The sequence below is a fragment of the Culex quinquefasciatus genome, chromosome 3 (assembly GCF_015732765.1).
Source record: "Culex quinquefasciatus strain JHB chromosome 3, VPISU_Cqui_1.0_pri_paternal, whole genome shotgun sequence".
Taxonomy (NCBI): domain Eukaryota; kingdom Metazoa; phylum Arthropoda; class Insecta; order Diptera; family Culicidae; genus Culex; species Culex quinquefasciatus.
The window spans coordinates 113,673,889-113,701,595 of NC_051863.1; the positions used below are offsets into that span (position 1 = coordinate 113,673,889).

General features: G+C 37.7%; 1 protein-coding gene and 1 pseudogene across 1 annotated transcript; one reads left to right on the plus strand and one right to left on the minus strand.

Annotated features, from left to right (window-relative positions):
* Positions 1-4,849: 4,849 nt before the first annotated feature.
* On the plus strand, positions 4,850-5,897 carry LOC6047653 (annotated as a pseudogene).
* A 1,941-nt stretch (positions 5,898-7,838) lies between these two features.
* LOC119769421 lies at positions 7,839-9,589 on the minus strand. Its single transcript, XM_038261784.1, has 4 exons — positions 9,320-9,589; positions 8,880-9,250; positions 8,491-8,824; positions 7,839-8,421 (listed from the first exon to the last, which is right to left on the minus strand). The coding sequence occupies exons 2-3, from the start codon at positions 9,237-9,239 to the stop codon at positions 8,540-8,542; spliced, it is 645 nt and encodes a 214-aa protein (XP_038117712.1). The 5' UTR covers positions 9,240-9,250; positions 9,320-9,589; the 3' UTR covers positions 7,839-8,421; positions 8,491-8,539.
* Between the last annotated feature and the right edge of the window lie 18,118 nt (positions 9,590-27,707).

Sequence of the window (27,707 nt, forward strand, 5' to 3'; positions counted from 1 at the left end):
ACATTTTGAGGAAAGTCCGGAACATTGTAAAAAGGGTGTTTTTTGTAAAAAAAAAACTCGTCATGTTATACATTTTAGAAAGGTATTTGAAAGACCTTCCCAACGAGCCCATCGAAGATCTGATAACCCTATCATAAGTTATCAACACTTAAGTGTTATTTAAACACTTTTTGGAGGACGGATTTCACATATTTCAATGAAAATAGTGTTCGGGTCCATCACGCGACCCGTCGTTAGTTAGATAATTGAAAGACCTTTCAAGTGAGATCGAACATCGAAGATCTGGTAACCCTATCAAAAGTTATGAGCAATTAAGTGTTATTTATACACATTTATACATTTATACACTGGACTCGGATCAAAGATATTTCGATAAAAGTAATATCCGGATTTGTTGGATAATTAAAAGGACTTTCAAATGATACGTTTTTTTTTCGTTTTTTCAAATGATGCTATAAGATTGAATATCTGCTAACCCTATCATTTGTAGGATGAACATTTTACCAAAACCAAAACTATTTTATTGTGAGGAAGGCATCAACCACCCTACGGTGGATTAAGTAACGTTTTACATTACTTTGGAAGAAAATCAAACTTTAATAAATTTGAAAAGTAGGTACTAGCATAATATTCTGTTTAATCAATTATCAACATCAGGCTCCATCCTCATATCAAGTGCTTTATAGTCAACAGTCAAAGTAAAGATTACAGACTTTAGACTGGGACGGGACGGCTGGATAGAGTCTTCTTTTTGAGTGTTTACGTTTGTATTCTTCTTCTGTTTTTTGCAAGAAAATTCGTGTTCGAAAACAAATATCAAGCAATCTGTGATTCAGATAGCTTGACAATTCAAATTTTCTTGATGATGTTTTTCAACTCAGTGCTCAAGCATGCGGATGACTTTTTCTTTGGTTGAAGTGTTGTTTAGTTTTTTAAATTGGCTGTTAAAATTTGCGTGGGTGGAGAATCCTGAGTTTATGTTCCATCGTTTTACGGTGGATCCGTTCATAAGGAGCTGCAGGATACAAATTACTTGAAATGGTTGGCAAATCAAAGATGAGTCAAAAAATGTTCACTTCTTCAATTTTTAATGTGTTTTTTTATGAAAGATTTTTAATTTTCATTCGGATGTGTAAAATGCAATACGATTTAAATGCGTTTTCTAACTCAATCTAAAAAAAATCCTAAAGAGGATTTTAGGTTGACAGAAGCGGCCATGTTGAAAGTGGTTTAGTTTGACAATAAGTTTTTTTTTCTCTTTGTTTATCCCATCCCAGACTTCAGATAGCTTTACAGCTTATCATTGCATTGCATGTCCCATATGCATTTTCATCACTTTTGAGTTTATGATGCAGTTTGGCTTTGAATCAAAACTTGATTGCAAAACCTGAGTTCATATACCTGCTAAATCCTCCCAGCTCAATTGTTCACTCGGCTGTTTTCACACTCTTTTTAGCACAAGGGAATTATCATTTATTACCGTGCTTATCAATTCAATTATATCGCCGTTCAAAATAATCATCCCCGCGTTGTGAATCGTTGGCACACGTTTTTCCTGCAGTTCCAAAAATCTGTTTTGTTCCTTGCTGCCTCTAGCGCATGCGACTACGGTAGGCTTCTGTAATTTTTGAGATTTTTCACTTGTTACATTACTTCCTTCCGTGCACGTACCAACTCGCAGAGATGTATGATATGCTTCAGTGACTCTGTGTCTGATTTTATCTGATTTCTCGAGAAGCATCTAATAAGAGGCCTCATTTGCATTTTTATTGTGGCTGTTGTGCTTTCTTCGCTTTTTTTCCAAACATTGAAGTTTAAATTTAAATTTTGGATTAAAATCTCGCTGAATACAGATGCAATAAGCAATGAGGGCGTGGAAGGTGAACTAAATAGGTACCGTCAGGCATGTTCAGGTGTACTCTGGAGGAAAAAGTGTCACCCCCCTCGCCTGTTCTGTACACCGTATTATATGGGCCCCTCATGGGGTGCTCTTTTTTCATCTTGTGCTTGATGAAGTGACAGGTAGCTAGTTGCCACAAAATGACATCATACAAGAGGACATGGTGCCCATAGGTTGTTGTCATGGTATAGAGTCTGCTATATTTCAACCTCACTCGATGATGATGGGTTGAGTGACGATAGTTTAATAGCTCCAGGACACTTTCTGGAACAACTCACCCACGAGATAATGGCACTTCACCTTTGCTATAAATAACATTTTTCCCATTTTCATACCACTTCTTCAAGAGGGGTTTATCAGGCTTGTGTGTACATAGGGTAGCATAAAACACCTGTGAGAATGTGCGAAGGCAGAAGAAAATAAATGAATAAAAAAAGATTGATGGCCCGCAGGGTTTGGAAGGGCCATAGCAGTAATTCAATTCATTCATGTGTTTCCTGGACGTGACTACAACTAGTGCAACCCTCTGCTTTGAGGGCTATCAATGAGGGTTGCCGTTATCTATTCGCAATCAGTGAAACAAGTGCACAGGTCCTCAATTCTATTGCGTACATGGCCAGAACACTATTTTAACAAAATTTCCATGTTTTCAAACGTATATAGGCTGAATAATCATAAATTTGCTGAATTTGATAATTGTCATTGTTTTATTGTTACATAATAAATATGTTTTCAAAAAAAAATCAAATGGCAGCTACACAGAAAAAAAATAATGGTAATATTCATCAGTGTATTATTGCATTAAAAAATGTGTAATTTGTGGCTCAGAAAGTGGAAGGACAGGTATTGAACTGTCATCCATTTCAGAGAACGTAAATAAAACATTTGATTCAAACGAATATTTTTTTCATGACTTTCAGGGTACTTTGTGCTTGATCACTCTAAGAACTCGGGTTGGTTTTTTTTAGCAAATATTACTTTAAGGTTAGATGGAACGCCAGTTCTTGGACAACTTTTGTTCAACTTAAATAAATGTCTGAACAACACCCGGACTATTCTTCCAAAACAGTCCAGAAGAAGCACCAACACAAACTCACCAAAACAAACGACGACGGCGGCACGAAATCTGCGACGATTCCTGGACGTAAACACCTGGACACACTGGTACCTTCCTCCGGACCGATGCGGAAGAAGCACCAATACTCACCAAAACTCACAACGACGACTGCACAAAATCTGCAACGATTGTTTGACGCACGAGCGACCAAAACTCCCGGACACGCGACGATTGAATCACGATACGACAGGCTTCTGCCAACCACTTTTCAAAACGTTGCGTTTGACAGTTCGTCGCCATCGTGCTAACTTGTCGTACGTGCATTTTGGGCCAAATTGAGTTAAGAACGCCATATTGTGCAGCTCACAATGCCTCACCTTTTGACCTTCACAGATCCCCAAAATTCGATTTCAATCCTGAGATATTCAACAAAAACCGAAAAAACTCTGTGCATTTTTGTCACTTTATATATGAAAATAGTTTCAATCTTGTCGTGCTATCTTGTCACTCCATGAAAATTGATGTAAGTGCGACAAAAGGCCAAAGGGATTTCAGGCCAGGAAAGTCAGGATGCGTTTGTCGCACGTACAAGCTAGACTACCGTTAACATTTGTAATTATAACTCGGGACTCCAGCAACCAACTTCAACCAAACTTTGGGACAATGCACAGAATGGTCAGCCAAACAAAACGTGTTTGTTATTGTTTACATTGCGTGCTCTCGTTTTTGTATATTCAAGGTCAAACATTAAAACGCGTTTTTCTCGGAACGTCGAAATGGTGGGTGCGACAAGATAGCACGACGACGTCGAGTTGTCAAAGTCCCTGGGTTTACTCAATTATACGAGTAGCAAAAATAATGTTGAATATTCATCAAAAATTAAGTAATATTACAATTTTTTTGTGTAAAACCTGTTTGACTAAAAAAAATCGTTATTCAACCATTATATAGGTTAAATTCGTCATTCTATTTTTCAACATTCTGTTTTCAACCTTCCATTTTTACATTATTTATTAAAAAAGCAAAAAAAAAATTAAAGGAAAAATCGAATAATATTACAGCTGTTTGTTCTTAGATATTCATGAAAAATGATCTGCCGAACAAATTTGCTGTTGATAGCATTCAATTTAAGGCATTTCTGGTTTCTGGTTCATAATATATTTTATCAACACAAATTTCGATGGATTCTAAAAAAAAACAGGCACCTCCTTTAAAATATTAGCGCCATATATGTTTTCAAAAATATGGAGACAATTGTTCACACTCCATACAAAAAAGATTTTTTTGTATGAACCATTGTTCACGAAGGGAGGGGGTGGTCCAAGATTTCCAAAAAAGTGTCCACGTGGTTTATGGATGGTCCCATGTTGTCAACAACAGAATTAGACCTACTCCAGTTATTGGCACCTGCTTGGGTCTAAACATTCAAACGGCTAGCATTACAATATTAATTAGAACTAATAATTTTCCTTCATTCCAATTTCCCTAAGTAACCACTTTGAAAGTGAAAGCCGATGCTTTCCACTGAGATCATAGGGCTTTTGTTAATTGGATTGCGGTTAACCGCGGTAAATTTTCTTGAAATACTTCATGCGACGCGTGGGTGTCGCATGACACATTTCAGAATATTTCAAATGAAACATTTCTCGGCTGAAATTCCACCAAAACATTGACCAGGCTCACCACACAAAAAGCTAGGTGCAGCAGCTCACCAAAGCGGTAGATTTTGATTTTTGACAGTTGTTTGTTTGTTTTTTTTTTTTTCGTAAATTCAAAGTCGGTGTTTAACTAGTGCATCAAAGTTAATGATTTTATTCAAAAATGTGTTTTTTTTTAACTGCTCCCGCCTTCTGAGGAAGAACAAACTTGAAGCGAAGGTAAGTGCTGGGAAACGATTTAAAGCAGAAATGTTAATATGGGAATGTTTTTCTTTCAGTTTGTGCTGCGATTGCGAAACTCCGATCAAGCTGAATCCGTCGAATATGTGCCGTGGCTTGCCTGCTGACGCACGTGGACATTACGGCGAACATTCCGATTGATTGTGCTCTTCTGCCGGAACTGCGAGCGTTACCTGAATCCGCCGAGCGAGTGGGTCCAGTGCAGTCTGGAGTCGAAGAAACTTCTGTCGGTTTGTCTGAAGCGGTTGAAAGGGTTGGCGAGGCCATGGACGGCTGTCATGCCGGTCAAGGTGACCAACTCCAAGAAGCTGATTTCGCACGACATTCACAGCAATTCGTACAATTACAAGTATTCGTACGCGCTAGACGTGGTTCCTATTTCCAAAGGAAGTCTCGTCTTCTTGGGAAAGAAGCTGCACAAGACCCTGGGGTACATCTCGCCGATCACCAAGGAAGCCAACGCGATTCACCTGATTGATCCTTCCGGAAGAGTCCCTTCGAGAAGATTTGCAACCCCGAGCAAATGGTGGTTTCTGATGGACGTGGAGATTGTCCGCGACAACGTAAAGAAGAAGTTCCCCCGTTTGTTTCGTGAAAGGGTCCGAACTGGGCATCAACGAGAACACGATGCACATCCGGTCCAACCTGGGTCACCTCCTCAAAGTGGACGATTCCGTGCTCGGGCCGAGGCCAACATCATCAACGCCAACTTTGAGAAGCTCAAGTAAGACGCGATTCTGGAGCTGTTGCTGATCAAGAAATACTACGACAAATCCCTGCGCAAACAGTCCCGCAACTGGAACGCAAACCTCACCGAGGTGGGCGCACTGGACACGGACATCGAGGCGGACTACAACGAGTTCCTCGAGGAGAATCCGGAAATGCGATAGAACATAAACATCTTCAAGGACGCCGCCAGGCAGCAGTCTATGCCGGTGGACGTCAACGATATGGCCGACCCGTCGGTGCCGCGCATCAACCTGGAGGAGTTGCTCGACGATATGGTGCTGGACGATGTCAAGTGACGCTTTGAAAAAAACAAATATTTGCTTTTGTTACAAAATAAATTATACCATTTATTGAGAAACAAACAAAAAAATCCATCACCACGCGCAAACTCTGCTAGCAGCTGCGGTAAAGCTCCATTACAGCAGCGGCAGCATAGCCATCTTCTGCAGGATGTCACTTGCGAGGATGGGCCTGGAGAAACCCATGAACCGCCGGTGGCCCTGAAACGTGTTAAGCGTTTCTAGATCGAAAAAAAAAACTCGCAGAGTGGGTTCAGTTGATACTAGTAACCAGTCAGTTTAATTCGAATTTTAAAACGTTTTCTGTTTTGGTTTTTGTTTTCTGTTTCTCGTTTCTTGCTTCCTGTTTTTAATTTTCTTGTTGTCATTTTATTTAAACGAAAAAAGAATAATACAGAAAACTTTTGGATTAGTACCGTTGATCAGTTGTGGGTTCAGAATTTAATCCAAATGGGTTTTCTGATTTTCTTCGCAAAAAAAAAAAAAAATACTAGCAGTTATTGTAACACTTAAAATATCGTTGCTTTGAAAACAAATTAAAATAAAATAGAAAAATCGCTAAATTTTCGAATCTCAAAATTTAAAATGTCAAAATCTAGGGATTTTGTACTCGATAATCCTCGCAAAAATTTTACTTCGTAAAATTGAAGCACGAAATTACTCTTTTATTTTCTTCTCAAAGTTTCTCTAAGCTAAAATATGGCTTTCTCCTAACTAAATAATTATATGAACTAAGAAAATGACAAAAAGTGTTATATTGAAGAACTTAAAAATTTAAGAATTCAAGAATTTAGGAATTTAAGAATTGAAGAATTTAAGAATTTAAGATTTTAGGAATTTAAGAATTTAAGAATTTAAGAATTTAAGAATTTAAGAATTTAAGAATTTAAGAATTTAAGAATTTAAGAATTTAAGAATTTAAGAATTTAAGAATTTAAGAATTTAAGAATTTAAGAATTTAAGAATATAAGAATTTAAGAATTTAAGAATTTAGGAATTTAAGAATTTAAGAATTTGAGAATTTAAGAATTTAATAATTTCGATTTTTTTTACCTGAATTTAAAAAAAAAATTATTAAAAAAAACTCTTAAAATATAAAAAAAAATTCGAATTTTTGAAATTTGAATTTTGAATGATGGAGCAATTATTTCGAATATTCTGATCATTTTATTTTTCGCCAAGAATGTTTAAATTTAGGAAAATATTTCTACGGGTAAATCCCATCTAAAATTCAAAGGCAAATTGAATATATCTACTGTAAAATTAAAAATAAATAAGGTAAAAAAACATTAGTCAAAACTCAAAATAAATTACATATTCAGAGCCGAATATATTCAGAAATGATTTAAGTGTAGTAATAATTTTATTTAAGAAATTATCATCCATACATTTAAAAAATAATCTCTTATAAATATCATCTTAATTTTTCGACGGTTTGTATTAAGAAAATACAAACAAACATTTTCAGAAAAAAAAATCTATTAATAAGAAATTGAAATTGCACTCAATTGAAAAAAAAACAAATTCTCTTAATTCTTGATAATATTTTTCTTAATAACTTGAAAGTAATTCTATCTATTTATCTATTTATTTATCAAAATTGCCATCCGCGCGAAATCCGCGCCATCCGCGTGATCCGCGCCGTCCGTAACAACCCTGGATGATTTATGTAACAATAAATAAATCTGAATAAATTTAGTTTAAGAAATCATATAACAAGAGAAGGTAAGTATTTTGTAAAATAAAAGTTGCTCAAAATATCCTCCTATGTGGGTCAAGATGTGGGCAGTAGCAGTAGAAGGTTTTTTTCATTTTCACTATTTTGAAAAATTGCGTTTGAAAAAATATAAGCTATTGAAAGAATCAATCATGCAAAATTGTCGCTTTAGTCGTATGAAAGCCCTCGAAAAATTTTAGTCAAATAAAAACCAATTGCCGGGTTTTGGTAAAAAAGCATATTAAACAATTTTTGTTCACAATCTTATAACGTGTACATTTACATATAAATAGTTCATAATTGTGGTTCCGGAATAAAAGGCTTGTTTGATGCGGAAGCATGTAAGATCTCCTCCGGTTACTCGTTGTGGGATCGGCTCTCCGCCAGGACCGGTATCAGCATCTTTAGCATGTATGATGCTCAGCATCGCACCCAGCACGAGGATCGTCCGATGCGAATTTGGTGCTCGTTCTGGTGCCAGCATTCGTTAAGTCAAGTGACAATCCGCTGGAGACTACCCGGCACCGATTGCGTTCAATTCACTGACGTCCCGTCACTACGCATGTGAAGAATCTTGTTCCAATTAGCCGGAATCTGCAGTTTGGCCTGGAGCTTTTTGTATAGTGTCAATTATACCGTTTTTTCAATAATCTGCTGGATGTGTCCTTTTGCGCGCCAAACTCCAGCAGCAGATTTAGCGTAGAGTAATGATTATTCTTCCTCAATTAAAATCCACCAGCACCACTTGCCAAATTTCCTCCTGCTGCGCAGATCCCCCCTGCTCCGTGATTTCCGCCAGCACTCACGCATTCCTTAAATTGCTGAAAGACACAAAATATGGGAAATAGTTGGAAAGAACCTTTTTGGAATGAGAATCCACGGCCACAAACCTCAAATTGTTCCGGAACATCCACACGGTGTCTCGCACTGGTGCTGATTCTAATAGCCTAGAAACTGGAAGGAATCATCTTCGTCGTTTTTTTTTTTACTTCCGAAATCCGCCACTCGCGCTTCTACCGACGATTCCTTGCTCTGCATCTGCGCTAGTGGCGGCGGCACGCTCGTCACCGTGACCACCTCCTTCACTAGCTGCACGGTGACGCGCACCTTGGAAAACAGCCGCAGCTCGGCGGGCCCGATCTTGCGGTACTTGGGCAGCAGCATGCAGTGCCGGAACGGTTTGGTGTCCTCGGTCAGCTTTAAGTCCGCCACCTTGGCGAGTTGCTGAAATAGTGGAGCGTAAAGGGGGGTTGATTTGAAGGAGGTTGGTGGCGCTTACCTTGTAGCTAACTTTGCTGACGTGCCCGGTGGTGATCAGCACCAGCTCGAGCAGATGCTGGCCAATGTCCGAGACGGCGGCAGTCGTTTCGATGCTCTTGGCCTTCCTGAGGTAGTTTTTGAAGTAGAGCAGCGAGATGGAATCGCCGGCCAGTTTGGCCGTTGCAGAAGTTGGCGAGCTGGCTGAGTTCGTCGGGGGTTCGTGCGGGTGGTTCGGCGAGGTCGAGGGCCGCCGGGAGGACGCGGTGGACGAGACAGTCGGCGTACTTTCCTCAATTAAAATCCACCAGCACCACTTGTTAAATTTCCTCCTGCTGCGCAGATTCCCCCTGCTCCGTGATTTCCGCCAGCACTTACGCATTCATTAAATTGCTGAAAGACACAAAACATGGGAAATAGTGGGAAAAAACCTTTTTGGAATGAGAAACCACGGCCACAAACCTCAAATTATTCCTGAACATTTACACGCTGTCTCGCACTGGTGCTGGTTTTAATCGCCAATTTTTTTTTCTTCGAAATCCGCCGAAAAGGAACAGCTTGAAATGTTCCGAAAACTCTCATACAGCAGGAACAACTCGACGATTTCACCGATTCCACTTTGTTGCAAAACTTTCTGCAACCCCGAGAATAGGTCCCACAAAAATATTTCAATAAATCAAATTACACCATTTTGAAAAAATTTAACGCGCAAGATGAAGAAATTGAAATACATTTGTTTTGATAAAACTGACAGTTGTCAATCTGACATTTCTGGGATACGTTCACAGAGTTCTATTTGTCAAACTGACGTTTGTGGAAAGCGTTCACAAGATGCTGCGACAACGGCAGCACTGAACGCACCCACCGCGTGACAACACATGCTACACGAAAATGTATCTGGAAATGTCAAAATGAAGTATTTCATTTACCGCGGTAGACACCGGTGGATAATAATCAAATTAACAAAAGCCCTCATATCAAAACCGTCACCATGCAATGTTGCAGTCGTGTGTGTATAAGTGTGGATATTTTCAGATTTGCGGTTCATATTAATAGACGGTCTAATCTATAAACGTCCCACTGGCTGTGCTAAAATTAGACCTCATTTTCTCACGTCACGGGTTCTCGGCTTTACGGAATGTCTGCCTGCACGCTTTCAGACTCCTCAGAACGGATCAACAAACGCATTACCAGCGAGTGGGTCTCGTCTATGCGGAGATGCTGCAGCAGATTATGTGCATTAGGGCATGGTTTACTGTTAGGGATGATCAGGTTTTGAGCGTACAATTTGGAATGAAAAAAATGAATGCAGTTTTTTTAGTACGATCCTCAATTGAAAGCAGTTTTTTACGTATTTTGCTTTAATTTCAAAATTGGCAGCTCACCGTCTCGGTGACGGGTTTCGTTTGTTCAGGGTTTACATGCCAATCGGATTATTACGTCACCGTTTGTGAGGGTTAACAGCTGCTCTGACGGTGGACAGCCGGAGATTAGACGATTAGTACTATCAATTCGAGAACCGACGGGTAACAGAACAGACGCGTTGCGGGGGGAAATTATGTTTAATTAAAATTTTCTCATTTCCCACGTGTCGGAAAGGAATGTCCCGCGGCTGACCTCGGAATGTTGCTGGCATTCGTTGGCACCACGAACTATACGGTCTAATCCTCGGTCAGGTTGCTCTCCCGATCGTAATCATTTGGCAAACTCATTTCCATTAGAAATGTTATTTATTGTACAGCCGTGCACGCTTCAGAATTTTTAAGAGTTCGTAAATTTTGAAAAGAACAGCATGTCTCTCGGGTTTGGCATTGACTCGAAGATCTCTTTTGATTCCGTTGCTACTTAGTGTGCGGCCACCTTAGTGTTGGTGGTTGATGCCGTGGTATTGGTTCTTTTCAGGGCTACTACCCGAGTGTGTACAAGATCAAAACAGAGTCTCGGACACGGTCGATCATGCGGAACCGTAAATTGCTTCTTCATAGCTGCTGTGTGCGCTTGCTTTCGCGCTCAGAGTTTTGATACTATTTGTTTTCATATTTCACGATTATTCTCAAATTTATTTTTATCCTTCTCGTCGGCCCCGAAGAGCATCTCGGTTCTCGGTTCTCGGCTTCAGGTTTCCAAGTGGAACGCGCCATGATGTTGGCCGGCAGGTTCGGATTCTAGTACTACACGATGGATGTAATAATAGAAGAGCAGAGGAACAACAGATGCGAAAAACAGTAATAATTCAAAGGCGATCGGTTCTCGGAGGGCAAACTTCAAAAAGATTTTTCACTTTTTGATACGAAAATAAACTAACTGATGAAGGAATTTAATTGAACTGACATGGGTGTGTCTCGAGAATATGTTAGCTGTTTCACGAATGTAAGTCAAATAATGTTTGAACTTATTTTGGTTGTGCTCGTTCTTCACAATCACTTGATGTTAAGAGGGCCTAACAATATTTTCATATGAATTTAATTTAATGAAAAAATAATTGTAACATTTAAGCTAGGCGATAACATTGATAACATCATGAACATAAATTTTTAAATTTCAATTAGTGTGTCCAACTCGAGATTTCCGAACAATTCCAAAACCAAAAGTTTTCGAATTTTTATATTTTGTCCCAGTTTTCCCAAAATTGAAAAAAAGTTATATAAAAATATTGCTAAACTTTTCTGGTCGTATAAAAAACTAACCATTTCAACCTATGTGGTTGATTGAATGTACAGAAATATTAGTTAAGCGGTCATAACTTAAGACAGGGTTTAACTCGTTAGAAAGGTCTTTCGATTACCTAACCAACGATGGGTCAGATGATGAATCCAGACATAGTCCACATACTTTTAAGTGAAATCAGGCTTCATGAAAGTACATAAATATCACTTAAGTGGTCAATATTTTTATCGAAAAGTTCGGAAAATTTCACGATTGTTTCATATTTTAAAATTGTAAATCGAACCATTAGTTGCTGAGATATCGACATTAGAAAATGGTGGGTTGTTTGGGTGAGACTTAGAAAACATCAAATTTCCTTTTTTTTAACCTTTGCATGGCAATATCTCAGCAACTAAGGGTCGTATCAACAAAGTCCCAAAAAGCAAAATATAGAGAATTTTCTCAGCTTTTCAAGAATATTTTTTTCAAAAGTGGGCGAACATGGGCACTATTTTTTAAAAATCAATAACTGCGACTATTTGAAAAAATCCTCTGGCAATTTCATTAGTAAATTAGTACTATTTGAACTAATAAACATCATTTCAACACTATTTTATCCAGAGCAGCAAAACACTGCCTATAAATTGCCTGTGCCTGCCACAATTGAGGAACACCTGAATTTGACTGATATTTTCACAAAAATGTTATAAGACAATTCATTAAATATTACTAACCCTGAGTTTTGTTGTTTTCAGTATGCGAAGCAGTTATTTTGTAAAAAATCTGTGCTCCTGGATAGAATCAAAATTTGGGATTTTTTGAACAGCGGCCGATCTGTTAACCGTGGGATATGTCATATGTGGGATGACTGTACTATTTCCATAAAGATTCACAACAAAATTTAAAAAATTTTATAATCAAATTATTTCAGGATTGGGTCCGTAAGTTCAAAAACTTTAGAATAAGAAGACAATAACTTCCTTGCTTGCTGTATATCAGGGGTGACCAAAGTATGGCCCGCGGGCCAAATGTTGCCCGTGAGGTGTATTTTTGTGGCCCGCGAACCTATTTTGAATGATCATGTTATTTTGCCCGTAAAGTTAGTATTTATTTCAAAATGAAATGAATTTGAAATGTTTTCTCCCTAATATAAAAATAAAGATTTATCCATTTATTTTGTTCAAAAATCCTTCTAATTGAAACAATTGCGCACATTTTAATGTGTGAAACTTGTAAATATCGTCAAAATGTTCATCAAACATTTTTGGAAATGTTTATAAAACGTTCAAATTTATCTTAGGTTGAAAACTGTAATAATAGCAAACATTAAGTATATAAAAATAATAACTTTAAAGTCATAATGACCCTTTCAATGAACTGAGCCTCAAACTCACTTTGTACTACCATCTGATTCAAGCAGGCAAAATATTGAAATTGGAGGAATAAGGCTGTTACAAATATTTTACAAAGCTTTTGTCACTCCAACCCTCCCCCCCATCAAAATCGGTTTGAAAAATAGGGGCAAACAATATTCAAAAAAAAACTTAAAAATTTCAATGAAAATGTAAATGCAATCAGATTAAATCAATTTAAAAGGCATTCCTCTATGATAAGAATTTTTTTGAGCGTGTTTGGGTTTTTTGAAAAGCAATTTGTGTTGTTGTGTTTACGATGAACAGTAGTACCGCAAAATGTGTTTTTACGCTGATTTTTTTTTGTCGAATCTTTTTTTTTGAAAATAATGTTTGGAAATGAACTATACTGGGTGTATAATATAATAATAATATAATATATATTAATATATTCTAACATTTCTAAATTTAAATTCTTGCTTGTAATTATTTTTTTTGCCTCCCCTCGATCCTCTGGCCATGATCGAGGGCCAAAAAATTTTCTAAATATTTTCCATTGACCATATTATTGAAAAATAATTTCGATACGATTTTTCATTAGTTAAACCTTATTTAAAGATAAAATAACGCCATCGCATTAGTTGTTCAGATTTCATGCATTCATCTTCAAAATAAACTTCAAAATTTCTATGAAAACACAAGTACATTCGACAAAATACTATTTGTTCCAATAAATACCTAAAACAGTAAAATCAACAAATCTATTGAAAAACTGAATTCTTTTGTTTTCTATTATTTTAAAATAACAATAATGTCAAAAAATAGCAGAAATTTGAAAAGACTATCTATTTGAAAAAAATACATCTGTTTTCTATTTAACGTAACTTAATTTTAATATTACATGTTGTGCATTTGGCCCGCATGCTCTTTTGCGCTTAAAATATGGCCCGGAATTCAAAAACTTTGAGCACCCCTTGTATACCCTTAATAACCTTGGGTAATTTATTGTTAATCAACTCAAATCCAAAGCACAACAAATTACATACTATTTTCCAATTTTGTATGCATTTAAGCAATTTAAATGAAAGCAGTCCCTGTGCAGATTGTTGTCTAGAATATACTCAGTTACTAATTCGATTATTTCAAGCTATAGAAATATAGAAAAAGAAGGAAAATTGATTTGAAAAATAAAACAATTTAAAAAAAAACTCAGTATCTCGAAAACTCATAGGATTTCAAAAATAATTTTCTCTTCTCTAGGAAATTTGGCAAATTCTCGTATTCCAGGAAATTTTGCAAATAGTACACCGCATTTTTTTGTCATTTTTTTTATTTTTATGTTGTATTCACAGTTAAATGTTGGAAAGATTCAATTCAATTTCAATTCAATTTGATTCACAATTTCGTAATTCTTATAACCTAATAGAGTTTTGGAGTACCTTTCAACTATGATGTATACTATAGTTCATTTTGATGTAATTGGATCTTCTAACAATGGATTTGCCAAGACAAGGAAACATTATTTACAAAAAAAATCCTTCAAAATTTCCTTTTTTTTTTTTTTTTCTTTTTTTTTTTACCTAAAACAGTAAAATTAACAAATCTATTGAAAAACTGAATTCTTTTGTTTTCTATTATTTTAAAATAACAATAATGTCAAAAAATAGCAGAAATTTGAAAAGACTATCTATTTGAAAAAAATACATCTGTTTTCTATTTAACGTAACTTAATTTTAAAATTACATGTTGTGCATTTGGCCCGCATGCTCTTTTGTGCTTAAAATATGGCCCGGAATTCAAAAACTTTGAGCACCCCTTCAAAAAATCAAACCATTTACATTAACGACCCCCGGGTCTTTTGTGGTCTCTATTGCAAGTTTCTGCTCGAACCTAGGAGTCCGAAGGCTTGAATGGGGAGAGCACCCAAACCTCTTTCTACTCCAAGGAACCTTCCACCCCAGTGTTTGAACTGACGACCTTTGGATTGTGAGTCCAACCGCCGTCAGCGATTCCACCGGAGTAGGCTTGGTTTGGTGTGTTGTTTGTACTTATGGCATGGAGACGACTCCTACACCTGGAATGATTTAACGGCCTAACAACCAAGGCCGGGACCGACATTTTACTTCCTCATCCGATGGGAATTGAACCCAGAATCATCCGCTTACAAAGCGGACAGCGTAACCATTCGGCCACACACTGCCACCCTTGTATACCCTTAATCACCTTGGGTAATTTATTGTTAATCAACTCAAATCCAAAGCACAACAAATTACATACTATTTTCCAATTTTGTATGCACTTAAGCAATTTAAATGAAAGCAGTCCCTGTGCAGATTGTAGTCTAGAATATACTCAGTTACTAATTCGATTATTTCAAGCTAAAAATATATAAAAAATGATGGAAAATTGATTTGAAAAAACCATTTAAAAAAACCCAGGATCTCGAAAACTCATAGGATTTCAAAAATAATTTTCTCGTCTCTAGGAAATTTTGCAAATTCTCGTTTTCTAGGAAATTTTGCAAATAGAACACCGCAAAATATATCATTTTTTATTTTTATGTTGTATTCACAGTTAAATTTTAGGAAAGATTCAATTCAATTTCATTTAAATTTGATTCACAATTTCGTAATTCTTATAACCTAATAGAGTTTTGGAGTACCTTTCAACTATGATGTATACTATAGTTCATTTTGATGTAATTGGATATTCTAACAATGGATTTGCCAAGACAAGGAAAAATTATTTTGAAAAAACCTTCGAAATTTGCTAAGGAAAATGATAGAAATAGAAATGCTTAAAACTAGAAATTTTGGAAAGACCTCTTTTTTTGATAACCTAATCTAGAAAAAGTGTAAAAATGTGAATTTCAACAGAAATTGTTAAAAATTTCACCAGTTCCTGATGGGACCATCCATAAACCACGTGGACACTTTTTTAAAACCCACTTCGTTATTTCTTCTAAGTAACGCATTTTATTTAAATTTTACGTCCAGTTCAATTCTAAAAGAAAAAACCCTCTTCTTTCAACTCGTTGTAATCGATCTCAAACACGGCCGTAAAAAAACTAACAAATTTGCTACACAAATCACTCAAACCGTGACAAAACGAGCAACAATAACAACGATGACGAGGTAAGGACGCGTTTACAAAATTAAGGTGGGGCATCATTATCTCGTTTTTCACGGTACGACAGAGGGGCAGCAGCAGCTGAATGGAAATAACAGTCAAACAGGCGGAAAAACAAGACAACACAACCACCGCAGAAGGCAACAGAGTGAACGCGGCGGCGTACACAATGAAAATGCCAGTAACCCAGTGCTAAAAACACACAAAGACACATAACTTTTACTGATGAACGAGGAGAAAAAGGGAAAATGAAACTGTGTTGCGGGCAAGGCTGCCAGAAGAGTTTATTTATGGTGGTTACAGGTGCGTTACTCTGTGAAAGATTAAAGTTGTTACGGACTGAGAAAGGAACATGTTTTTTGGTACAGTAAAATAGGGAACTGATAACATAAACAAACTTTATCGATAAAGTTTCTTTAACTTTGACAACGAATCATAAACAACGGTTGCGAAATTCTGGCAAACTTGACACATCATACAGGTGCCCGTGAGAGAATTGGAAACAGATCAACCCCTCAGTGAGAGGACTCAATAGTGTGGGTGTGAAAACTCGTGCGTGAGAGCGTAACAATGCCTAATGTATGTGTGTGAGAAGATGAGGAAGAGACAGTGTTGAGAGCACGCCAAATCGAGACAACAAGAGAATGGGAGAGATGAAGAGAGAGAGGGAGAGGAAAATCGGAAAAATCTGTCGGAAGCTCAACAATTTTCCTTCGTTCCGTTCTCTGTTGGTGAATGGAAACCAAAAACGGCACAGAGTGGAGACTGGGGCCTTCGGTCACAGTTTCCTCTGGCACATGGCGCAGGCGTCGCGATGTCGGGTGGAAAACGGGAGGAAAACGTCGATATGACGTCATAGTTGTGACGTTTTTTTTTTCGAGCACATCACACCTGAATGGGACGACTGGTGGTGCCGGGCGTGATGAGGAAGGGATGCCAGGCGTCGTTATCTTTTGTGAGAGATGAAAACGGTGACGTCAATGTTGATAGCATTTGGCATCCAAACGAGAAACGTGAGCTTCCGTTGCAGATGTGGGGTATGAGAGCTGTCTTCGTTTGGTAATGCGATGAATTGGGAATACGTTAAAGTGCACGAATGGTACGCGATATTCTTTGTAAGATTTAAACTTCAATCTATCATTTCTGGTCTGAATATTTCTAAGATCTTCAATTAGAAATTAAATCAAATTAACGAAAATATTTTTTCGAAGGTTAACTCTTTAAGTACCCCCAAACTATGTTCCCAACTTTGAATTAATCAGCTGTTGAAAGGTAGTCCACATCTCAGCTTAGGATAGTAACTTTACACAAGTTATGATTTAACAACGTATTAAATGTAATGGAAAATATTTTCTGAAGATCGTAAAATTCAAACTGGAAATATGTTTGGTGTTGTTACTTGTTTCATGCAACTATTAAATTTAAAAAAAAATTGTGATGAAAATTGTTTTAAGGGTGCACAGCAACCAAGGAAGTTGATTGTAAAAATAGTCAAACTTTGTTATAAATTATTTGGTAGACTGTACTTTAGGGGATGAATCAAAAATTATATCGATAGTTCCCGTAGTTTTGAAGATACTAAAATGTCTGTAACACAAATCTGGGTGTAAAAGCTCTGGTTGATGTGCACCGCTAACTTCAAATTTGCCAAATTGGGAGGAAAATTGAGCAAAATTGACCGCCACGCTGAATCCTGAAAACCTGAAATTTAGAAGATACCGTCATCAGGGGTGACATTGGGTCTGGGGGGTATGGTTGGGTCATACCAATTTTAGCATTTTTGTATGACTCAATCTCACCTCCCAGACCCAATGTCACCCCTGATATTAAATATACCGTATTAGATATACCGATATACCGATTTCACTGAGATCTTTTCAAACACGCACGAAGCAAAATGATCATCGTTCGGTCAAAACGTTCATCGTTTGTGCAAAACAAGAGAGAATTGAGACAAAAATGTCCATTTCCGGTCTCTTTTCGCACAATTCTCTCCCGTTAGCGTCGATTTCCTTCATTTTCTTGACATTCGCGTCCCATTTTTTGCTCCCTTATTCCTGTTTGTGATTTTTTACATGCATTGGAGTTATCGCTCATAAAAAATAGTTCATTGTAAGTGCTCGTTTGAAAACTTACCAATGAAATCGAGAATATGAGGATGGTAGTTCAATGTTTAAGTTTAAAAAATAAAAATGCTTGGTAGATAAAGGTTTTTTTCAATTATGTCCCAAAGACACTTTGGCAATAATTTGAACATTCATAAATAAAGCTAAAATATGTCTTTCAATTTTTGTACATTACTCCACTGCCTAAGAGACTACTCGCCAACCAAACTGTCGATCAGATCATTAAACTACATAATGACAGACTTTGTGTGTCGATGAATAATTTTCGTTAATTGATATTGCTCTCAGATTCCAAATGTGTGCCAACTTTCTGTCACTTGCCTCAAAGTGGTCTCCCGGGTGGGATCGTTACACACGCGACTTGTCCTAGTAATTTCTGGTCCCGCCACACTTGCCAACACTTGTTTGCTGTCAGTTTTCGACGGCATGATATTTCTCAATTTCTTCAAGGGGTGTCTCCCTGTCATCATGATTGTGGAAAATATTATCTGCGAAAATGAGAACATTTTAATTCACTTTTCCGTGACGAAATGGACCTTTCACAGTGTTTGGACGGACACATTTCTTGGAAAATCTGACATTCCCGTCATGGCTGGGAACTTGAAATTGTGTGTCAAGGCCAAACCCAGTATAGAAAGAATAAAGTTTAATGTCTTCATCGCTATAGTCTAGTGTGTCTAGTCTCTCCGGCCGCGAGACTCCCTTGTGAGTAGATTTTGCCTCGGAAATACCAACAACGCCCATCAAATTCGGTTATGCGTGAGTGGGAGGCGAAAGTCAAATGTCGTCGTCGTCGTCGTCGTCTGAAACTGGTCCCCACGATCGTCATCCCACAGCCGTGCGCGTCTAAACTGATGCAACGACGATCTTGACGCGTGGCTAAATTTACCTTCGATTCGCTCTGCTAGGGTTGTTCAAATTTACAATCTTATTCATTGTTTCTAAATTACGATCGATTGATACTTACAGAAAGACAAATATTTACGGACCATCCAACCCCAAGAGTTATGTCATAAATCATTCGTATAGGAGTACTTGATAAACAAAGTCTAGCTAAATCAGATTCAAAAATAATTTAAAAAAATGTATAGTGACTAACGTACATAATATGTATTTCGTACGAGATATCATAAACATTTCAATTTACTACAAACCATCGTTGATTTCATGTCAACAGATGCGTGTTCAACATTTGCCCCCTCAAGATGAGATTACTTCCTATGATGGATTAAAATAGCATCCACCAAAATAGATCCCAAGCTTGGCGGCAACCGTGCCTGCTCATCAAACCGTGACGTGCGGATTCGCACAAAGTTCAAGCTCAGAGTGGACTCGGAGTGACACGATGTCCGAAATCACTTCCCAATCCTTCTTGCAAGCATTCCATTTCATAGTGCCCGCCGTTGGCGTCGTCGCCATTTGTGGGCCAAATTAATTGGTCTCATCAGTCAACGGATTATTACGGATGGCCTCGTGACTGTACGTCTAATGTAGTACTTTAACGGGATAATACCAGTGGAGCTTAAATAGTATTATGGCGGGATTTTGCAATAAAGGTTCTTATAACACCCTTGGTATTATCCGTAGAATTAACTTAATGCAAAATCTCCGCGTCACTTATTTTTAACCATCGGCTTCCTAATTACGAATATTTGTATGTAATTTAAAAATAAAATCATGGAACCAATTATATACCACTCTGTGGGAGGAGGGGGGGGGGGGGGTGTCGATACCATATTTTTTGGGAAAATTGAAAAAATCAAATCAAACCATCCACATTAACGACCCCCGGGTCTTTTGTGGTCTCTATTGCAAGTTTCTGCTCGAACCTAGGAGTCCGAAGGCTTGAATGGGGAGAGCACCCAAACCTCTTTCTACTCCAAGGAACTTTCCACCCCAGTGTTTGAACTGACGACATTCGGATTGCGAGTCCAACCGCCGGCAGCGATTCCACCGGAGTAGGCTTGGTTTGGTGTGTTGTTTGTACTTATGGCATGGATACGACTCCTACACCTGGAATGACTTAACGGCCTAACAACCAAGGCCGGGACCGACATTTTACTTCCTCATCCGATGGAAGGTTGCAGCAGATGGGAATCGAACCCAGAATCATCCGCTTACAAAGCGGACAGCGTAACCATTCGGCCACGCACTGCCACCGAAAATCGATTTTATGCAAATAGATCTGAAGGTTTTTTTTGAAGAATTTTGTGATGATATGGCATAGCAACTGAAAATTTTTGAGCATGATGAGTGTCAGTATTGCATGTAGTTTTGAAGGATTTCGATATCTCAGGAATGAAATTGAGATTTGGTGATCTCAGAAGGTCAAAATGTAAACAGCAAAGGTGCAAATAGTGTTCTACCTCAATTTATCTCAAAATGCACTTATGGCAAGATAGCCCGACCACGACGAAATGATAGAAAAGAATGTTGACGAACAATTATTAACGTAACATCGACTTGATCGTCGTCCTTGTCGTAAATCGCCTTTTGATGTTCCGAGAGATTAAATAAACAAATATTATAGCACGCAATGTGAGATGTGAGCAATGACAAACACGTTTAAAGTTTAAAGTGAAAGCAAGAGTGACAAAACGGCCTTTGACTCAAATTTCATTTGGCAAGTTGTCGCACTAGCAGAGTGTGTCAAGATAGCAAGATCTGATCGGAACTACATTCCTTATAAAGAGTTATAAAGTTGTACGAGGTTTTAAACATCGTAAGATCACGATGAAATGTGGTGGTAAAATTGTAATTTTGCTCTGCAGAATTATATTTTAGATGAAGAGTTTAGCCAGATATATGCACTTGTATGACTCATACAAGGGGCTGAATTGTACGCCATTTGATGCAGAATGCAACCTAAAATGACACCAAATAGATCCAACCAAACACGCGTAATCCACAACCCAAAGCCGAGTGTCCTCAATGGAGACGGCAGCTGGCAATGTCGGTTGTAGAGCAACTGTTCAATGGATGCGTAAACAGATCGTTTCGAGCAGCCGTATGAGGAGGAGATGTAGTTACAGGCTGGATTGTGATGAGTGGCATGGCGTTGAAACCTACGAGATCTTGTAAACAATTATTTTGACGGAAACTTGGATGATTTGTTTTGTAATCAATTGTTTTAACAGTGAACTTGCATCAGGATTGACTTTAAGGTGGACTGATTTCATTAAAACTGCGAAAAGCTTTGCAATGTATTGAAAATTCATATGAAGAAAGTAATATTACACGAAATAACCTAATTTCCATAACCATCTACAAAATGGCACGTAACGTTGGTCCGATTTCACACACTCACGTGCCGACACTAGAATCAATTTTCACCGCACGCTAAATCGTTTGCCGATCGCACAATTTACTGCAAATTATATCACGTTCAATGTTTATTTCAAGTCCTTTCATGTTGAAAGACGCGTTTGCATCGGTCCAACCGGTTCTTCACGCGTCGTGGTCCGGTAGAACGAGACGGTTCAGCGCGGAACCATTGCCGAGTAAGACGAACGACATTAGATCGATGTTCGAAACTCCTTCCCCCCCCCCCTCTCCACCATCAAAACGGAAGTGAATGAAAACCTGCCGGAATAAGAGCAAAGTTGTTGATGGCCTTATGAACTCTCTCGCCTTTCCATCGTTATGGTCCCAGCTGCGTGATTGGAGGAAGAAGAAGAAGAACGAAGCAATAATCGATTAAGGAAGTACGTGATTCTAAACCGAGATTGCAGTACAAAACACTCGTCTAAAGTGTCGAGCACACATACACTCGCTCACACACATTGCCGCTTTTCTTCCCTTTAACGGCATTGCATCCCCAACCAGGAGGACAACCACCGGCAAAACCGCCACCCCCTGCTTGTTATGTGGTGAAGAGGTTGCCCTTCTCCCACACCCATCTCTCTTTGGATGAAGTGTGGCTCCAGGATTCTCGAGAGCGTTTTGCTCCCACCCCGTCTCGGATTTAGTTTGTTGTTTGAAGTGCGAAAATTGTCGTAAAAATCGTAAAATAACAATTATGATCGTGTGAAGAAAGGAAGCTTCAGCGTCATTCTATTGAATGAAGTGAGAGGCAAGTCTGTTCGATGACATAAATAAGTTTATTTTCGCTTCATTTATGATTTAGTTAGAATTCGCGGGAACCCGACGTTGGGAACCTACCCCAGATTGTGAGGGTTCTGTTCCGTAGTTGGGATTATGGTAATTCATGTAAATTATCCACTTTGTTGAATTGCTCCTTTAGAGGAAAGTGGCACTTCAAAAAATGAAATGTGCCTTACTTTGGTGGCGAGGTCGTTCCTGACTATAAGAAAACAGTTTTAATTTCCAGAGTTATGTTTCTTTTGTTAAATACACACAGAACAATGGAGAGCTAAATTGCTCCTCTTTATTGTGTTTCGACTGTTGAAAGTGGTCGTTTGAGTTTAGTATGTTGCAGGTATTAAATCTATTCGGTCTAGTTTGTGGGCTTCTAGGTTTTACCAAATTCACTAACAGTTTGCCAAGACTTCTTTTGAACATAAGCTGTAGCTATTTTTAGATCTATCTGTGCTTGTTTCGTCAACATGTTTTTGCTCGGTTTTAAAACACGAACGTGAACTACACATAAACAACTTGTTTACGAGAAGTTCCAGCCGAAGCCAAGTGTCAAATCTACTATGTTATCATGTTTAGAAAACTGGAATGAAACATCATGTCTGCAAATCTGATGCCTCTGTGCTCTCCTATGTGAACTAGATAGGAAAACCAGCAAACTTAGTACAAGGGAGCACAGAGGCATCGAAATGTCATTTTGCTTTTCGAGTTCTACAAGCATGTTTCATTTAAGTCAGAATAAACTTCAAAATGAACTATTCGTAATCCGTTGGACTAGCAATCCAAAGGTCGTCAGTTCGAATCCCGGAGTGGGGATTCTAGGGTGTAAAAAGAGGTTTGCAATTGCCTCAACAATCAAGCCTTCGGACACCTAGTTTTAAGTAGGAATCTCGCAATCGAGAACGCTTATTTTAGAGATTTTGAAATTTCCAGGAATCGTAAGTTGCATTCTTCAATTTCCTGGGATTATTTTTTGTAAAACACACCTGAGAAATAAATACTTTCTTTTACATTTCAGAGTCTTTCAAAAGCTAAATTCTTTTAATTATTTTGGTTTTATGGGAAAAAAACAGAAAATTTGTCCAGCCAGACATTCTTTAAAAGAAACAATGGATTAAATTATTGAAATACCTTAAACTGGGGCGATCACAGAAATCAATCCCTAGATCTTTGACACATCGATGACATGACAGATGACACTCAATGAATATGAACATTTATGAGTGAATGAAAACATTTTTTTTTTGTTATTGTAATGGCGAGGATAATCTCAGACAAATTCAAGTTCTGTCGTGACTGCAAAATCTTTAAATTTTTGACGTATTATTCTGCAATGAACCGTTGTGCATTTAGGTCCAGGCTTTTTGAATCAAATATAATCAGCTGTAAAAAGTTTCTATAACATAAAGTTCAATGTTCAATTACTAGGTTGCTTACAACTGATAGCTGAACAAAGTGTTGAGCGTGCTTCAAAATTACAAATTCAGTTCCACGACTGCGGAAAAGTATCTTAAGCTTTAGTTCGCCGCTCTGATAATTTGATTAAATTTATGTCTGCAGCGTTTGAGCGGTGTTTCGCAAAATTTGAACTGCGCATACACGTTCACGTAGTCCCATGCGTCGTTGACGTTGAACGGCAACCTCGTGTCGCAACTGTGACCATTTGCAAAAGTCATAAACATCAATCCAAAACGAACGGTTCGGAAATTAATTTGCATATCATTTACATTTATGTGTTTACACAGTTCACACACACACACACACACTCGAACACATAACGAGCCCAAGTCGAACCCTTCGTTGTCGTTCTTTTAGAGACCAGGGACCATGCCAAATAGCTTCCTCGTTTGGGAAAAATATCCACTAACGTATGACGTCATTGAAAATCACCATAATTACATTAGTTGTGTGAGAGAATAGTTTAGAAAATGTTGACCTTTTCACACATTTATGATACTATCGCGATGGAAAAGCAGAAATTTAAATTCACAGTACTATTTTGCATCACTAAATTTGTACACATGCTGTTTTGAAAGGATTATGGTGATTGGTTCCAAGTGACAGTTCATTTTTCACGTCACGTGTCATCGCAGATTGTAAGGAACTTCCAACGACATGGCTTGAAGCAACATTTCACACTACCCAGTGTGACAAGGCCCATCACTTGAGCTTGTCACTCCTCAGTGAGCCAGCACAGTTTAGTAGACCAATCGGACCTAGTTTGTGACAGGGAAAGAGGCTCGGAATTTTGATTTTGTTTGCCAAACGACGGGGGGTGTTATATTCTTATGCAAATTATTCCCCAAATTGCGCCACGGAACCGGCCGGCGTTGCTTAGAAAATCTCCCTTTGGTAGCAGTATTTTTAGTCGTCACACGTTAGAGAGGAGAATATACATTTTCTCAATCAGTCGCAACTTTATGAACCGAACATTACGTGATTTTTATAAAGTGCGGACAAACTAAACGGGCAAGCATTTTAAAGTAGCATCTTTTTTATAACCAATTCAGACGGTACATTTAACAAGTTCTCCGTACCGTGGAGTAAACAACCAATTATTGCACAAATGACCGATTCTTAGCGAAGCTACACCAAAATGTCACTTTTTGCAATTTTCAATGTGATTTTTTATATGAAATCTGCTCCTTTCGTTGTCCCGTCACGAAAAGAAATGGCTGGCAAAAACTCAAATCTCAACCAAATCTTTCAGTTCAAGAAGCAAAAGATTCGTTTTTCAATTTGTGATAATGTGCAGAAGAGCAAAAGTTTTATAAAATCAATCTGGCAAAACTGTGTCGATTTTTCTGGTGTGCCTTTTAAAATTCCAGTTTTACGATGTTGTCCCGTCACGATACATAACATTAGTATAATATTGTTCATTATGCATGTCATTTCTATGTTGGAAAATCAATTATCTTTTCAAATATGTAATAACATTGGGGGGTTTCTTCTTTAATTGTGCCACTACAGCCAAAACGCTGAAAAAAAACTTGGGATTTTTTGAAAAGGAGCCGAAGAATCGGTCAAATGCATTAAAAGTATCGAGATCGATTCCGGTTATCGACATTTTTTTAGAGATTAAAGTGTTTGAGCACAAGTTACAGCAAAATGTTCTCGACCATCTTGTTCTTTCATAACTTTTCATATTTTTCAAAGTCTTATTACAGAAGTATAATCTAATTGTAAACAACAAGTCAAGTTGATTTGCTACATTCAGTATTCTTTTTGTTAATTCAAGTTTACCTCACAGGATTCTGTAAAAATTCTACTGCTTTTAAGAAACGCCGCTAAAGGTAACCCCACAGTGTGCACAGACAGGAGAAGACAATGTGCTGAACTGCTGCTGTTATGCCATCAACAGGGCCATAATCAACCTTTTCATAATTAATATGATGCCATAGTTGATTAGGTTCGTGCTGATGATAGAAAAGACGACAAAGTCGTGTGGAAAAAGCAGTTGGTATATTTGTTCTACCTTTAAAAGGATCTCTTTCCCATTGCATGAGATAGAAGAGTAAAACAATTTTGCAATTGAGAGCAATATTTTAATTTTGGATGCTTAAATTTATCTTGTCACATAGGGTAGTACAAGTCATCCATTTATTTCAACCCACTTTCAATTTGACTCCTCTTTCGAAATGACATACATGAAACATTTCACCTTCTTTCATGTAGTAAAGGACTGTAACATTCCTATTATTAGCGAGTTCGCGCCATCCATCACCCAGCAGCAAGTTCAGGGCACATCAAATGGCGTCGTTATAAATTTTCTTCGCAGCATGCAATGTGCTTTCACTGAGGTTAGGGATGAAGCCAACATACCTTCAGCAATAGTGAAGGCGAACTTCAAGTTAGGCCCAAGAAGGCACTTTCACCATATAACACTTACTTCATCAAAAAACATTCAACTGGTTTTCGTGAAGGCACTCAAGGGTAGGAATTCACACGGAATGCTCCCCCATGAACGTAATAAAAAAGGTATAAAAACACGAAAAAAACGCGATTTTAAAATTGCTGCCATGTCTGGTTATAGTGAAATATACTGTATAGGTACAGGTTGAACCTAGGTCAAGTGTACATTTGATACTTTGTACACTGCTCTCCTTGATGATTTGTTTCATTCATTCATTTGGACGGACGCGATGCACGCCACCAGGACGGCCAAATTCAAAGGCCCTTTGGGATTTGAAGAACGTAATGTTCACCACAGCGCTGGTAATTGAAATGTATACCCAAATCATTCCACGCGATATGGTGCACTGGCTGCTCGTCGTGCTACAATGATAGAACTGTTCTTTATTTGCCTCAAATTTGGCATCGCGTGACTTTGCAACGGCTGAACTTCTTCCACATCGGAGTGGTGCCAGCCATGGTGGTGGGACACAAATTGAGCAAACTCCAGTACCCTTTAAAATATGTAAATTTGTTGGGTTTTTTATTACGCTGGCTCTGCCAAGCAATTCCTCCCACTTTCAAATGATCGATTGATGTTGCAAGCAGGAGGGACAGATAAGTTGTCGTTTCAAATAATTGTGTCATTTCACGAAAAATTACACTTATATCATTATGTGGCGAGACATTCTTATTAAGAACAATTTACTTTTTCTGGGGATGGCAGCCAAGATTCAATGAAATAAGTTACAGCCTTGTTTATTCATTAGTTCAAACCATTTCAATCCTAATACAAGCAAAAAAAACTCCAATGTGTTGCCAATTATCTTAGATTTATAATTGTAAAAAAAATAACTTTAGAGATTTGCAACCGAATAGATCGTTTTGCAGAATTTTAGCAGTTTCTTATTAACAAATTTTTGTTTTTTTTAATTTGCTCATGAATGAATAGTTGAATACACGTTATGAAAATTTGAGTATTTTTAATGAAATACGGTTATTTAAAAAAATGGGTACACTCATCCCCCGATGGCTGATCACTTTTTAGTTTGACACTTTTTAGCTTGAACCAAATTTGTACCAATGTCAAACATCTGAAAAAATAAAGAAAAATACAAACAGCAGTTTTTTAGTCGTGTGCCAACTTTAATAAGCCTTTAATTTATTTTAACCGACAATTTTGCCAAGAAATCGGTAAAAAAAAGATTTTTAGTTAATATTTTTTAAAGGAAAAATCCCAAAAAGCAGCCAAAATGTCAGCAACGAGCCCCTGTTTAACCAATATCATATCGATTAAAAAACAGCCCAACACAGAGCTCTTATCGAAAATTGAAAAAAATGTGCAGGCTCAAAAGTGAATTCAAGCAAATTAAAATTCATTAGAAGAAACCAATATTGTTTTATATTAAAATTGATTAATGAAGAAGAAGTGTTAAAGAGAACAGCTTTCGGAGATAGTGCTTCCACACTTTAAAGCACTTTTTCCATACAAATCGAAATTCAACAATATCCAGCGAAATTGCGTCACGAAGAAATGGCCCAAAACAGCAAGTTGGGTAAACCGTTCCAAGGAAGAGGGCGAAGACATCACAAGGCAAACTATCCCGTACA